The sequence below is a fragment of the Aquarana catesbeiana genome, linkage group LG07 (assembly GCF_042186555.1).
Source record: "Aquarana catesbeiana isolate 2022-GZ linkage group LG07, ASM4218655v1, whole genome shotgun sequence".
In the NCBI taxonomy this organism is placed as follows: Eukaryota; Metazoa; Chordata; class Amphibia; order Anura; family Ranidae; genus Aquarana; species Aquarana catesbeiana.
Genome location: NC_133330.1, coordinates 290,671,357 through 290,687,968, shown reverse-complemented (window position 1 = coordinate 290,687,968; position 16,612 = coordinate 290,671,357). Strand labels below are relative to the sequence as shown.

General features: G+C 43.3%; 1 protein-coding gene across 1 annotated transcript in view; it reads left to right on the top strand.

Annotated features, from left to right (window-relative positions):
- The first annotated feature begins 294 nt into the window (after positions 1–294).
- SLC1A7 (solute carrier family 1 member 7) overlaps positions 295–16,612 on the top strand; it is a 122,126-nt gene continuing 105,808 nt past the window's right edge. The window contains exons 1-2 of the mRNA XM_073593514.1: positions 295–561; positions 5,773–5,852. Coding sequence (XP_073449615.1) covers positions 421–561; positions 5,773–5,852 — 221 coding nt within the window. The 5' untranslated portion in view covers positions 295–420. The remainder of the gene's footprint in view (positions 562–5,772; positions 5,853–16,612) is intronic.

Genomic DNA, 16,612 nt, shown 5'->3' with positions numbered 1-16,612 from the left:
GATCTGCTGTGTGTTACAGCGCAATGTGAGCACAATAGCAATTATTAATATAAATATGTGTGATTTTCTTATTTTCGTCTTTTGCTTTTCCTGTTTCAAATAAAAATCTGCTTTCCTTTTATGTTTCTCTTGTCTTGTCTCCTTTATTTTTGTGCATTCATATTCTTTTCAAATTATCCCGAGCTCCCTAATCTCCTCCCAGGCTCCTAATGATGAAGTCAGTAATAGGATTGGGGGTATTAATTTGGGACAGTAATGCCAGCTGCAGGCTGTGTGGCTTATGGGTGAGGGGTGACCTTGCGGGTTGGCCAGCCTGCGCTAGCTTTGATCTGATCTCTGCGGAACGTGAGTTGGCTTGTCACAGAGCGGCGCAGTCCCTCTGTGGGACGCTGATCCTCCCCTGGAAGCTGTAAGGACACCATGGCAGGGGCCCTGGATGCTGTACTGGCCAGAGCCAAAGATGTGTGCAAAAGGAATGGGCTGCTTATTCTTTCCGTACTGTCTGTTATTGTGGGATGTCTCTTGGGATTTTTCCTCAGGACCAGGAGGCTCACCGAGCAGGTCAGTATTATACTTTCATGGGTGTAGACGTTCTCATATAATTACCAGTGCAAAGTGTTGTTGAACAAGCTTTACATTTACATCATCAGTTATGACATTTTTCTTCAAATATATGTCACCACAATCTCTCTATAATCTCATATAAACTTTAAATCTTCAGTTTTTATTGAAATAATACCTGTAGATCTTTCAATAAAAGTCCTCGTTCAGACACTTCCTGCTAGAGGGTGACAACATTCTGTTCCTATCTTCCTATCTGTTCCTATCTTTCAATTAGGCCCCTGTGTTGCCATCCCACAATGTAAACTGCAAGTGGCTATTTTAACGCATTACACAGGCATGGTCCTCTGTTGCCACCACCAAAATCCTTACTGAGAAATGGCGTGAACCATCGCTGGATTGCATGTAGACAGGAGGTGGCTGAAAAGTGGATGCAGAAGATGAAGCACCAATGAGATGCAAAAAAGTAGTTAGGATTTACATCGGCTTTGACTGATATACAGATATACAGTATACTGTATATATATATATATATATATATATACACTATATTGTCAAAAGTATTGGAAGAATGGTTAAACATTCCCATAGACTCACTCCTAAACCTTGTGTACAGCCTTCCCAGGAGAGTTGAAGCTGTTATAGGATGGGCCAACTCAATACATTTTTAATTGACTTTAACATTTTTATAATCTTGCTTTTAAATATTTTTGTTGTTGTACTAAATGTAGAGATTTCTAGATTAGCCACTAGAGGGACCTCTCAATGCAATTACTCTTTTACACTATGGGGGTGATAATAGGCTGTTCATTTTGCAAAGGCGCTTTCCCCTGAGCTTAGTGAATGAGGGGAAGCTCTGATGCATAATCCAATGATGTGCAAACAAAAATACTGTTTTTTAATGTATTTTCCTGGCATGGGATTAGGCAATCTTTGCAAGGTTAAATTTCACCACATTCACACTAAGCTTTGGGGCAATTCTCTTTAAAAATGCAATTTCCCTTGCAAAATAAACAAACTATTTGCCTTTAGTGATTCAACCCCTCTATGGTAGTTTGTGGACATCTTACCATTACACCTATACGAGCTTGTAGAAAATACCATTTCAAAACCATGGAAAAGCCTCCACTGTTCCTGGGAAGAATTTCTGCAAGATTTTTAGGTGGGTTTGTGGGAATGTTTGTCCATTCATCCAAAAGAGCATTTGTAAAGTCAAATAATGCTGTTGAACAAGTTGTGGTTCTCAACCAACATTTTTAATTTATTCAAAGGTATTCAATAGGGGTTTGGGGCTCTGTGCAGGCCACTTGAGTTCCTCCACACCAAACCGGTCAAACATGTCTGCATACCTGCATACCTCCCAACATTTTGAGATGGGAATGAGGGACACCTACTAACAAATGTATCTTGGCAGAGGACACGCCCCCTGCCACACCCCCTTAAAAGAGAATTAACCAAAAAAAGGTTAATTAAATCCACAAGTACTTTTTTTTACCACTGCTATTCCTTTATATTGGCTTTTAAAATGTACAAATGCAGCAATGTAGAAATTGGATGAAAGGTTTAGCACTGGGAAACACTTTTTGAAAGATAAAAAGTGCATTTTATATACAACTATATAGATCAGACCAAAAGGAGGGACAATTGAGGTGGAAAGAGGGACAGAGGGACGTTGCTCCAAATCATGGACAGTCCCTCCAAATCAGGGACAGTTGGGAGCTATGTGTCTGTATGGACCTGATTTTTAGCACCTGATTGTACTATTCTGGAGAGGTGTTCACACGTTTGGCCATACAATGTATTGTTGCTAAGATAAGATTTCAACAACACAGGAAATGAAATATTTACAAACCCATAGACCTGTATTGTGAGAAAGAGCAGTAAAGCACAACCACTGTGTAGCTGGAAGCAGAGCCTGCATATGTAATGGGCAAAAAGAAAGCATAGACACAAGATTTTTAACCACTTTCTCCTGGGTGGCCCTCATATGACAACATGGGGTTTAAGTGGTTATACCGGGATGATGCCTGCATGTATCAAATGTTACAGCCAGCGATGCTGTTTTCTGTAGATGTGATCCAAGTGGCTATGCAGCCACGCAATCACTTTTACAGGTGGAAAGGGGTGCCCTGCTGCCGACTTTCCTGGGCTCTCCTGTCCCATCTCGGACTCTAGGACTGCGCTGACCAGCAGTATCTCCGTCAGTAAACAGAGAGAGAACAACTGACATTCTAGAAACTGGGAGCGATGATGGTTGTTTGTTTACCTGGCCATTAATGGCCAAGAAAGCAGGCCATCAGACCAATCTGCCTCTGATTGGCTGCATTGGAGGCCCGAAGGGAGATCTGGGGTCTAATAGACCCCTGTTCTCTCCAAAAAAAAGGGCCTGTCATGGCCCATGTTGTTCATCCCTTGTGATAGCAATAAAGTTAATAAAAAATGAAAAGAAAACGGACAGTATAAAATAAATAATAATAATTAAGAAAAAACTGTAACGCGTCCCTATCCGACCATGCTCGTGTTCAAATGTAAATGGTAATTGCACCATACATGAGGTATCATCACGAATGTCAGAGTGAGAGCAATAATTATAGCACCAGACCTTCTGTGTAGCTCTAAACTGTTAGCCTGTAAAGGCTTTTAAAGCGTTGCCTATGGAGATTTTAAGGTACTATAGTTTGACGATATGAGCAATTTTAAAGCATGACATATTAGGTACCTATTTACTCAGCGTAACATCATCTTTTATGTTTTACCCCAAAAAGTAGGTATTATATTGTGTATATGTTCACTCAAATTCATTAAAGTGTATTTTTTTCCCAAAAATTTGCATTTGCAAAAAATGTTGCGCAAATACCGTGTGACATAAAAAATGACAACTCCCACCATTTTTTTCTCTAGGGCCTCTGCTTACAAAATATATAAATTTAATTTCTAGCACAAAAATGATTTTACATGTAGGAGAGAAGTGTCAGAATTAGCCTGGTAGGCAAGTAGTTAAAATGAGCAATTTACTGCATCACTACAACACATGTCAACACTCATTGTTGGTGGTGCATTGCAATGCCTTTTATTTTGAATGGCACTCCAATGCAGTGTTACAATAGCAGACAACACAAGCTACTGCAGCATACCACAACATAGTAACATTAATATGTAGCCGAGTTCCGGGCCTCTCCAGGCCTAATGGTGACCTCCAGAGTTAGGGACAGCTGACATCCTTCTGTGTAGAGTCGGTTATGAGGCATGGTGGGTGCAATGTAAGGGAGATTAATGGGCGCCAGACACTTCATGAATGTAAAGAGATTTATTTTCTCTTAACAGAACTGTGGGAAAGAGGGCTAGGGCTATCCAAAGTTAAAACAGGACAGAAGATTTAATAGATGGAAAGATGAAAAATGACTGAAGTTCCGCTTTAAGCCCTGGTTCACATTGATGCTACTTTGAAATTGCGCTACTTTACTTGATGTCTATTAAAGTCGCACCTGAAATCGGCAAAAGTACTGCAGGAACTACTTTTGCAAATCGGTGCGGCACCTTAAAATCGGTGTCGCACCGATTGGAACAGTGCCATTGCCTCCAATAGGCTGCGACTTGTCATGCGATTTGATCTCTCAAATCGCATGACAAATCGCTCCAATGTGATCCTAGGCTAAAGAAGACATCATATAAATGTTAAAAAACTTTGAATGGCTCTGTAAATGCCATGCAAATCCCCCATCTCGGATTCATGCACCCAAGAATGTACAAAAATAATCATAAGGGTCTGTTATATGTACTTTTTTGATCATTATTTTTGTATATTCTTGGGTGCATGAAACCAGAGATGGGGGATTTGCATATGAGGGATTGCATAAAATTATCTTGGACTCTAGCAAAATTGCCCGCTTGGGACTTTCACGCAGTCAAAATGTAATATAACAGACCTTTATTAATATAAAAGAGTATTTTTATTGTTCAAATAATTTTTTAAAGAAGACATCATATGTTAAAAAACATTGAATGGCTCTGATAATGCCATATGCAATTCCCCCATCTCAGATTCATGCACCCAAGAATATACAAAAATAATCATAAGGGGCTGTTATGTGTACCTTTTTGATGAATATTTTTGTATATTCTTGGGTGCATGAATCTGAGATGGGGGATTTGCATATGGCATTATCAGAGCTATTCAATGTTTGAAGGCCTGTTATATTAAATTTTGACTGCGTGAAAGTCCCAAGCGGGCAATTTTGCTAGAGTCCAAGATAATTTTATTTGTTGATAAAAAAACCTCATATAAAAATACCATATGCATTTAGGGCAACACCGTTCCCCTTTCCTCAAGGCTGAACACAGGATAAAACTCAGGATAAAAAGCCGAGACGTCACAGATTTATATTAGAACCAGTATTGACCACTGTACGTGGTGTAACAACTTGCCATTGCTGGTCAGCAACTGCTGTCAAGTTGTTACTGTGGAGAGTTTGTAATGGATGTGGTTGGAATATCATGATGAAATGTCTATTCCTAAATATGTAAGTACATGCTTTATGCTTTATAATGCTTTATATGCCTGACATATATCAGCATTTGCTTATTTCAATCGCACCTCTTCCGAAAATACACTCAAAAGTTAACACCGACATTTCAAAAGAAGCAAGAACATTGCAAGAACATAGCTACTTCCTCATATGGATGACCCAGCTAAAGCTTATATTTTTTGTCACAATATATATATATTTTGTGTTTTTTTTGTGGTTTGCCTGCGCCAGCCTTATCTGATGTATCTTAATCTTAACGAAATGGTATATAAGTCTTGAAAAGAGGAAATATTAAAACAGAAAGTAATTTTACTCTGAACTAAGTGTCAGCGTGAGTTGCTTTAGCATGCATGCTCTATATTCATTTGACCAGGGGCAGATATAAAAATACCAGACCTTGGTTCTGGTTCTGATCTAATACAAGTTCAATACTCCTTCCAGCAGGAACACTGAGAGTAATAAACTCTGACTGGGGTTCCAAATGTAGCACCCCCTTCAGATCTTTATAAAAATCAGTTTTTTGTAAAAAAAAAAAAAAAAACATTTTATTTTATTTTTTTATGTGAAGCCATTTATAGTGTATAATATTTTACAACGAAATCACGTTTTCCAGTTGTTTAGCCAATTGCAGCCAAAAATGCAATGCTGTGTGATCCTAATGGACTCTGTGTACTGTTTCTTACAGGAGATTAGTTACTTTCAATTTCCTGGGGAACTTCTCATGCGGATGCTGAAAATGCTGATCCTGCCGCTTGTGGTTTCAAGGTAATAAAACACTTTTTAATCTTTTATTTAAGCTCCCCAAGTAACCTCTATTTTGGCTCCCCAAGTAACCTAAATAGTCACACGCAAATCTGTTGGTGTCTAGGAGCTGCGGGCGGCTGTCTGGGGGCAGGTTCGGCATCACTGGGGGGCAGGGCGATGATGTCATCAAGAGCAATTTGACCACACCCACTTTTCGCTCCGGCACGCTATGCGCACCACATTACTACTCTCCTTGGGGCACCCAAAGGTGTCCCAGGCCACTAAAGTGTTCGGGTTTGGCTTGAAGAAAAGGTGGCAACCCTACTCCCCCACCATTGCTATAACAGTGGTTCCGCCAAATTGAAGACATCGGATGCAGGGCCACTGATAAGGCAGTACAGCCAGCCCTCCTGTACTGGGCCCATACCCCATCAGTTCAAAAGGGTGACCCGGGCACCTGCTGAGCAGGAGGTCCAGGTGTATTGTCCTATTGCAGACACCAATCCTCTTCTGCCTCCCCTTGCAGCGCTGCCAGCTTCTCCTCTTCTTGCTTCCTCCGGTTGTACTGCAGGGGGATTGGTTCGAGCATATGCGCCCCTTCCATCTGTTGTCCGGGCCCCACTGTGTGCCTCTTTCCCCCGCAGTGCTGCCGGCTTCCCTCCTCTCCTGCCGGAAGCTGCTGCGGGCACACAGGGGATGTTTCAGGATGGAGAGCGGTGGAAGGGGCCAATAAATATGTAATTTACTGGCACCTTCCATTCCTAAATGAACGCAGTGAGCGATCGTTACCAATCACTCCTGTGTACACTGTATTTACTATGCTTCAGTTAGGGAATGAGCAGGAAGCCTCGGAGCACCTCCTATTCGTTCATCTGTGCAGCTGAGGCATTTTTACAGAGAAAATGAACTGATAAATCCATGTCCTCAGTCACTTTCGGCCTCGGGAAGGGGGCCCTGTCAGGTAGGCTGTATAGAGCCCTGTGATTTCTAAAAGCAGCCCTGATCAGATGCATGGGAAGATTTGATAATCTTTGTGAAAGGTATGTATGCAGTAATAGCAACAGTACAAGTTTTTCTGGATTGTATACTCCTGCACAGAGAAATGCAAGCAAATTCTGTCTGGTTGAACATTAATTACCTTGGTCCTTCACTGGTCTCCTCACCACTTTTCAGGCTTGGCAGTCAATCCTTTGACTTTGACTCACCTTGAAGGTTGGGGCCAGTGCCTTCTTCTGCCTGGCACATCTCTTCCAAACCCTTCTTTACCCTCCTATTTATGCTTAAATCTATTACAGTCACCTTGGTTTTTGCCATTGACATTGTTGTATGTGGACTGTATATGTCCAATGTTGTTGAGAAAAATAAAAAAATCTTATATAGAAAATGCAAAAAAGCAGCTCCCTTATATGCATTGTATCTATGTATTCAGTTGTTTACCTTGAGTTCATCTTCACAGTCAAATCAATCATAATTTTGGTGTTTTGGAACCAGCTGTTACCTCCTATACATTAATTTCATAATGCTAACTGGCAGACGGCATCATCTGTTGTATAATGATAAGACGGGATAGGGAAATAGGATATGGGAAAACAGAGAGCCAGGGATGTGTCACTAAGGCTCAGGCATAATCTCGGCAGCACAACATGCATAGACCACAGGGCTACCAAATTTAGCATTCATTTTTGGTCAGATTAAGGGAAAATGGGGTCCTAAACGTGGTATTATTATTATCATTATTATTATAAAGAATTTGTATAGCACTATCAGTTTGTTCAACACTTTACATAGTGGCTTTGCCCACCTTCCCCCCATCTCTTCCATTGACATTAATGAGGATTGCAATAGGTACAGAGAAGACGCCCCATCTATGTTTTATGTAATGGCGTGGCCAAGCTCCTTCAGACACCAACTGCATGTGAAGTGACAGATGGGCTCACAGGCTTGACCAGCCTACACTGTACCCCTGGTTTCCTGCAGGAGCATAAGGGTTGTAGCTTGGCTCCTTGCACATCCATCTGTTTCTAGGTTGCCTTGTAGATAATCTGGCTCTGGTGGTGCACTTTATCTGTATATACACACACATTCAGTTGAGTTTTGCAGTTACATAGACTAGAATCAGATAGAAGAGCCATGTTTGCTCACAGTCAATCCTCAGTCTTTAGTGTTTCGTTTTATTCATTCTGAACAGAATCGTCCATTGAACAAACAAGGTGGATGGAGTAATTTTCCTCTACCAGGGCAATGTCTTTTGACAGTGGGACCTCTTCAGTGGCAGAATACACTGATCAGTGGTTGCAGGTGATTGACTGCAGCTGTTGTTCGACAAATGTTTTCTAGCATGTCCCTTCGACAGAAGTCATTCAAGTGATCGATTTCTGTTAAGCTATGATGGCCACACCCTAATCGAAATTCAGTTGGTCCTTCCTGAACCGGACGCATTTCGATCAGTGTATGGCCAATTTTAGGCACATGTTGGTAGAAGTGAGCTGCATGTTGTTGACTCAAGAAATACAACATACAGTATGCCATGTAGATCTAAACTGAAGCTTAGACTAGATTGTAGTATACATCATTGTGACTCAACTACCTGTCCGTTAAGTTGTTTTTCTGGTATGGTCTGGCATGAATATGTGCACAGGCGACATTATCTAGAGCTTATGACAGAAAGGTGATAGGAGATGGTAGCTTGCTCCCATGGGTCATTGTTTTTTTCTATGCCTTGAATTTTCAAGTGCTGAAGCGTGTTGCGCTAGGCAGCTCATTCATTTTGATTGGGCTGTGATTGTACCTCATCACACAAGAAAGCAACATGCACTATTTTTTACAATTCAGTGCACTGCAATGTACAGGGGATTTGCATCTGTGTGTTGAGGAGCCCTAGAGCGTACCTAATGCGATTCATTTAAGAATGTATCTTGGACAGTCAATTGCAGTTTAATATGTCATTTTTTTCAGTAGGGTTTTGGGTATGGACTTTGCAGTTACAAGCAGACTTAAAATGGTTTTAAAGTTCAAATGATTTTTACCTTAATGCATTCTCTGCATTAGGGTAAAAAACACCCCACTACCTGTCGCATACCTCCCAACAATTTGAGATGGGAATGAGGGACACCTACTAGCAAATGTATGTAGGCATAAGACATGCCCACTGCCACACCTCCTTAAAGGAGAAGTAATCAAAAAAAGTTAATTAAATTCACAAGGGCTTTTTTTTTTACCACTACTATTCCTTTTATATTGGCTTTTAAAATTTACAAATGCAGCAATTTAGAAATTGGATGAAAGGTTTAGCACTGGGAAATATTTTTTGAAAGATAAATAATGCATTTTATATACAACTCTATAGATCAGACCAACATGAGGGACAATTGAGGAAGAAAGAGGGACACAAAATCAGGGACAGTTGGGAGCTATGTCTGTCTTACCCCCCTGATGTGGTGACACCACACCAGCACTGCTTCTCGTTCCAGTACCGCTCCTCTCACTTTTCTGCTTTCACAAACTGGGGGCAGTGGAGCCATAGGCATGAGGCCATATATATCACTTTAAAGCAGAACTATAGTCCTAACTTGAGAAATTTCTGGCAGGTAGGCTTTTATTTCAGAAGAGATTGTGTATGTAAAAGCTACTTTTCTGCCGGCCAGTTTCTCTTCATCTAGATGTACACCAAGTTGCACATGGATGACTCAGTGTTCATCCTTGGTGCTGGGATAAATGTACTTCTGTGTGCATGTGCAGGAGTTATGTCATGTCGGCCAATCAAGACGCCAATCCTGGAAGAAGACAGAGGGGTTGATTTACTAAAACTGGAGAGTGTAAAATCTGATGTAGCTCTGCATAGAAACCAATCAGCTTCCAGGTTTTTTTTTTCTCAAAGCTTAGTTGAACAATCTGATGTTAAAAGCTGATGGGCTACCATGCAGAGATGCATCAAATTTTGCACTCTCCGGTTTTAGTAAATCAACCTCAGAGTGAAGATGTCAGCACCGACGAGGGATCTCACACATGGTGCATTACTAGTTCCACTTTAAAGTACACCCATCATGGGAAAATGTTTTTAGGCTGCCATTTCTGGCCTCTCCTCTTTTAGGATGTAAGTTCCCTATCTGTCATTGTAGATGCTTATACTTCTGTTGTCACAGATCTGCACAGATTTAGATGAGAATATTGTCTACATTTTAAAATAGTTGCCAAATAAGAAGAAATACTGCTACAACAAAGAAAGCAGCCAAGTGGACCATGCGCTGAACACATATAGGATCTATTAATGGAGGGCCCCATTTATACCTGGCTGCTACATTGCGATGCATTACTGCACACATTACTGCACACATGTTAACGCTCAGTATTTTGCACATCAATGTGGATTTAGTTAATGTTGCCCATTCCTTTAGAAAACCAAACCAAGTGGAACTAAAAACCAAAGCCCAATCTGGGCCTTTTTTTAATGCAGTGCTCCACAACACATAGCATGTGTGTGGTGCACTACGATGCAGGTCTATCACCACTGTACTTATGCTTTGGGATGCATTACTAAATAAATGAAATGTACTGCGAGTTACTGCAATGCAAAGGTGTAAAGCCAGCCTCAATGATAACGCTGACGTAATTGAGTAGCAATTTTGGTGCTGTAGCTGTTCTTCTTGACTTAGCTTTCATTGTAGTTTTGCAACTGAGAGTGTGAAATTGAGAACTTTGAAGGGGCCAGTCACGCTTATACTTAGGCATTGTACCATAGGTAGTCCTGAGAGTAGAAATCCCAGCTGGTCCTCAAAAACCCTCTGCAACAGCAGTCTGAAACTTTTTAGATTTAGGAACCCTTGAAATAATGTTCCAGTCTCAGGGACCACTGCTACCCCTCAACCCCTGCTAAAAATTGATGCATCTACAGCTCACTGTACTTTAGTGTGATGGTCAAGGAAAAGAATGTTCCTTATACTTTTGGTCAGTGGAAATAATTTATCATAGATAAAAGATCATTGGTTTCAGTAGCAACCTATTTTAGTGGCAGAAATTATTCCTTACTCAAGGAACCACTAGCAACCTCTGGAGAAACCCTGGTTAAGAAAGGCTTCTCTACAGTATCAATGTTTTCCCTTCATTTTTAGTAGGTAGAGCAGCCTTTTTCAACCAAGGTTCCATGAAACCAGTGGCGGCTGGTGCTCCATTTTTGGAGGGGGGGGTGGCAAACATACCCCACGCCCACTCGTCAGCCCCGCACTTACCCCATCCAGGTAGTGGGCGGCTTCCCTGGCTTCTCCTCCCAGCCAATCCGGAGAAACAGGAAGACAATAGCGAATATTGATTCGCTAATGTCACAAGTGGGTGGGCTTTTTGAAGCCAATTAGAGTCTGTGCTTCAAAAAAAAAAAAACAACCTCATAGAACTCTATGCGTCCGGTGCCCCACATGGATATTAGGGGCCAACGCATAGAGATTAGGGGGGGCGGCGCCCCTGCGCTCCTTATGGACCAGCCACCCCTGCCTGAAAACCTAGGGTTTCTCCAGAAGTTGCTAGGAGCAACTCTGCCTAGGAGAACAATCTCTACCGCTAACATTTGTAACCACTAACACCAATGTTTTTTTAGCTATCTATAAGTTAACATTCGTCCCACTAAGCACCAATGTAAGAAACATCCCACTGACCACCACAGTAATGGACTGTGAGCTGTAGATATACTAATAATAATTGGAAAGGGTTCCCTGAAACATGAAGGTTCCTTTAAGGGTTCCTCCATGATAAAAGGGGTGAGAAAGGCTGGGGTAGAATAAAACAAACTAAATACAGCTGCATGTGTTTTCTTAAACTGAGTCATCCAGCAGAGGGCAGCAGGACAATAATGTGCAGGGATACAATGCAAAAGATGAAATTCTTCACAAAACTGTTTTGCAGAATATGGAATATACATGTATACTTGAGATCCCATAATGTAAATGTTGTTTGCACTTATTTTTAGTGAAGGTGCCCAGTTTTATCTAATAAAGCTTGTAGAGGCAGCATCTTCAGAGCTGTATTTGCTTGTGTTATGTCTTATTTAACAGCTGTACAAACTTCTTGTTAATGTTTAAATTTAGCCCTGAATATATCAAATAAGTCATTCACTAGCCGTCGGCGGCTCAGAATGATATCATTTTAAATGACTGAAGGACAAGCTAAGTCTGCACCGCTGCTGTCTATTGAGGGACTCATTCAGGGGGAAATGTAAATATCAGACATCCCAACCTGCAAAAACTCATTTCAGGGAGGTGGCAACCCCATTTCAGGGAGGTGGGGCCACGCGGCGTTTCGCGAACCCCCCTTCCCCCATCATCGGAGTCTGAAGAGTTCCCCTTTACATCAGGGCAGCGGAAACAACAAATGGGCTCTCTCACTCGCTCCTGGACTCACTCCTCCCGCTGCTGCTCACCTCCCATTGGCTGTCCCGGGTTCCTAACTCTCTCTGAGCTGGACTGGCAGAGGGCGGGGCGCTCAGTGATTGGGGGAGCTGCGGTAGGAGGGTGGAGTAACAGTCTGGGACACATAGGAAGTCCTGTACTGCGCACCTACCTTGGCACAATCAATCCCCATAGCAATGCCACTGCCTCCCCTGGCTGGGAGGAGGGGGCGGCTCGGGCTGCTGCGGCTGACAGCCGGGAGATCGTGCCGCCCTCGCGGGTGTCCGTGAGCCTGCCGTCAAATGCGGGAGTCTCCCGTGAGTTGCGGGAGACTTGAAAAGTCTGAAATATCAACAATGTGTAGGCAGCAGCGGCACAAAATGACCTTGCCGTTCAATCATTCAGAATGATTAAAGACCATTTTGCACCTGAGCTGCTGCCTACACATTGTTTATGTTTACATCTACCCCTGACATGGAAATGTCCATTTGTGCAGTGTGCATGTAAACGTTTGCATGTGACCAGCGTAAAATATGGTCAGAAATGGGACTGTAGGCACAGACTTTGATTGTTTTGGTTTATGCAGCTAAATGTTACAGACCCAAATGGAGCTGTGTGATCGGGCTTATAGCATACAATACTGCTGCGGCTGGTGCTCAATAATTCGGGGGGGCGTCAAACCAAGACCACCCTCCCTTGGCAGGAGACAAGGCCCTCCGGAGACAGACATCAATGCTGGAACACCAGCAACCCCCTCCCCCCCCCCCCCCCCCCGGGAGATGGACAGCCTCCTCACCTTATGGGTGCCTCTGATCTCCCCTCCTCCTCCCTTCCCTGTCAGAGCCAGGGAGCACCCCGAGTCCATCTCTTTTTGAAGCGTATTAGAGCCTCTGGCTCTAATCACATGCTTCAAAAAAAAATTAGATCCCCCATTGGAATTCATGCGTCTGGCGCCCTGCATGTAGATCAGAGGCCCAGATGCATGGATGGGGGGGCGGCGCCCATGCACCCCTAATGGATGGGCCGCCACTGCTGCTGCATTCACATCCATATACATAAGGAATCTGAATGTTGCATATTATACGCCCATGTGAATAAGCCCTTTTGGAATTCAAAACCCACAATTCTATACTGGTCATCCTTTCTCCCCGAGGACCTCAGTTGGCACGACCTGGAACCTGGGAACACTTAGCCTATGTTTAGCAGTTCATCATGGTCTGCAGCATTCCTCTTTACATCAGGGTTATCCTTTACATCAAGGTTCGCAGAATTCCCCCTTGCACTTAAAGGGGGAATCATGCAGATTCTGATGTAAGGGAAAACTCTGTGGACTCTAGTGTAAGGGGGAAGCTCTGGTGACCAAAGACCCCCTTACCTCAGAGTTCACCTTTACATCATGGTTTGCAGGCTTCCCCTTTACATCAGGGTCCACAGTGTTCCCCTTTACACCAGGGTCTGCAGAGCTTTCCCTTACTTGTAAGGGGGAACCCTACAGACTATGATGTAAAGGGGAAATCTGTGGACCCTGATGTAAGAGACAACTTTGTGGACTGTAATGTAAAGGGAAACTCTGTAGACTGTGATGTAAAGGAGAGCTCTGTGGACCAGAGACCCCCTTACATCAGCATTTCCTTTTACACCAGAGCCAGCAGCATTCCCTTTACATCACAGTTCAGTAACACTGACTTGGCAGTGAGAAGAGAAGCAGTAGACTGAAGAGCTATTCTGTCTGTGGTGCAGGTCAAGGTGACAGGGTGGTTGTCACGTCCTCCATATTTCCCTCCCTGTTTGGCGCCAAGCAAGGGTCACATGAGAGGCCTACCCCAGGGTGGGTTCTTCTAGGCACTTTGTACAAGGTCACTGATCTGCACATGGTGTACCTTTACTTGAGCTATGCTTACAACCCAGTAGATGACAAACGTGAACGAACTCTAGTAAGCTCTCTGGATATAGTTAGAATCCCCAGGGTTACTTGTGCATTTAGGAGGGACACGCCGAGCCAATGCCCTCTCCATCTGTCCAGTGTAACACTGCTACCTTACTCCCAGTAATGGTATGGGGGGCCACCGTGCACCCAATGTGAACTTCATATGTGCACTTCACTTAACTTTCTCTTCTGTACCTGTGTACAGGCTGAGGACCTTGGCAGTGCAGACCTGCTCCTGTTGCTATGGGAGATGGATCACTGCTGATGGATCACGGTTAAAGTGCTGACAACATCTCCTTCACTGCAAGAGGCTATCTTACCTGCCACATGTACACGCTTAACGACAGGCTGCTAAAGAAACCTTTGTTACCATTGGTAACCACTTGTATCTTAACACTATATTTACTCTTGTACTGATGTCTTAATACCCCAATGTACTTAGTGACTATATGTATTGGTTACTTACATTGCACCCCTTTAGTAACTTAAGACCAGGCAAGGACAAATTTTCAAAAAGTTTTACTGAAGAATAAATTAACATGATGACAATTACAGGTAACAGTTCAAAATAAAGTGAAGACATTTCCCTAATATCCCTAGTCCCTAAGTCAGGCTTGTGGCTGCCCCGGCATACCTGCTTAGGTTACGTCCATAATTGGATGAGTCCATAGTGCGTTAAACTCCAATTTTGACAATTCTCTGGTCCTCAAGACTCTGATGACAGCATGGCAGCATTCCATCTCCTGTATTTCCAGGCCCCATCTGACTCCAGCTGTCCCTTATTCTCTTTACTTTTTTTAGGCTCAGGCTTTCTCTCTCAGGTGCGGCCGCTCCATTTCTTTCATGTCACACAGAACCAGTGGGCCAGACCCAGCAAAACCCACCAAACAGAAAACCCAGGAACACACTTAACTCTCAGCTCTTAGCAGTGTAAACGGGCAGTCAGAACTTCAACCTGCCTACGCTGTCACTGAGCTCTACACCTGCCAACTTGCACTGCAGCACAACTGTTTGGCATTATGTGCTGCGTCTCCCTACCCAATTCTGTGCACTGCTGTACAGGGACTGTAAGAGGCTAATACCATATCAAATCCAGTGAAGACATTTCCCTAACATCCCTAGTCCCTAACTCAGGCTTGTGGCTGCCCCAGCATACCTGCTTAGGTTAAGTCCATAATTGGATGAGTCCATAGTGCGTTAAACTCCAATTTTGACAATTCTCTGGTCCTCAAGACTCTGATGACAGCATGGCAGCATTCCAGCTCCTGCATTTCCGGGCCCCACCAAACAGAAAACCCAGGAACACGCTTAACTCTTAGCTCTTAGCAGTGTAAACGGGCAGTCAGAACTTCAACCTGCCTACACTGTCACTCAGCTCTACACCTGCCAACTTGCACTGCAGCACAACTGTTTGGCATTATGTGCTGCGTCTCCCTACCCAATTCTGTGCACTGCTGTACAGGGACTGTAAGAGGCTAATACCATATCATACCATATCTCATTCACATGAGGCGGATCCGCTACCAAGGAGTCCGCCTCTGTTCGCCAGCTCAGCGGGAGATCTCTCCGTTGATCTCCGCTGAGTTGGCGGATGACAGGTCCCTCTCTGCTCACTGAATGGGGAGGGGCTTGTCGAGTGCCGCTGGTTACTATGGAGAGATCAGATGAAAACGGACAGCATGTCCGTTTTCATCAGACCTCACCCGATCCGTCAGACGGATGCGAACACATCGCCATCCGTCTGATTTTAGCGGATTGGACCGGGTCGGATGTCAGCGGACATGTCACCACTGACATCCGTCACTCCATAGACTAGCATTGAGCGCCCGTTCAGGTCCGCCGACAAAACTGACAGGCAGACCTGAACGGTCCGTTCGTGTGAAAGGGGCCTTACACTGCTTGCATTAAAAAAATAATAATAATGATTTAAGGCAGTGTTTCTCAACCTTTTTTTTTTAGTCAAGGCACCCTTAAAAATTATAGACAACCTTTAAAAATGTTTTAACAGTCTCGAGGCACCCCATTCTAAAATGTAAAAACTATACTATAGCTTTACACAATGCAGCAACATCCACACGTAGGACACCCAATGTTAGAGGTGATTTATTCTCCCACAGCAAATACACTTTTGCACACTGGTACTGACTAGTATTCCAATGTTTCTATTCTCCACCAGTTTCTCTCCATCAGTCAGCTAATGTCACCCAAGTGCTGAGGGAGAGGGGCACAGGAGGGTCAAACAGGGATGCTGCGGAGGCAACAGACATCCTCCTTATTAACTGATTACGTCATTGGTTGTTAGGATGCCATTGTCTAGAAAGTTGTAATGGTGTATAGTGAAAACCTGTGGCTTTGTGTAACTAAAAGGCAGGCTTGATCCACCAGCTGGCTTGTATACAATTTTTGATCATTTTTTAGGCATTTTGCCAAGGCACCCCTGAAGAAGCTTCAAGGCACCCTGTTTGAAAAAAGGTTGTATT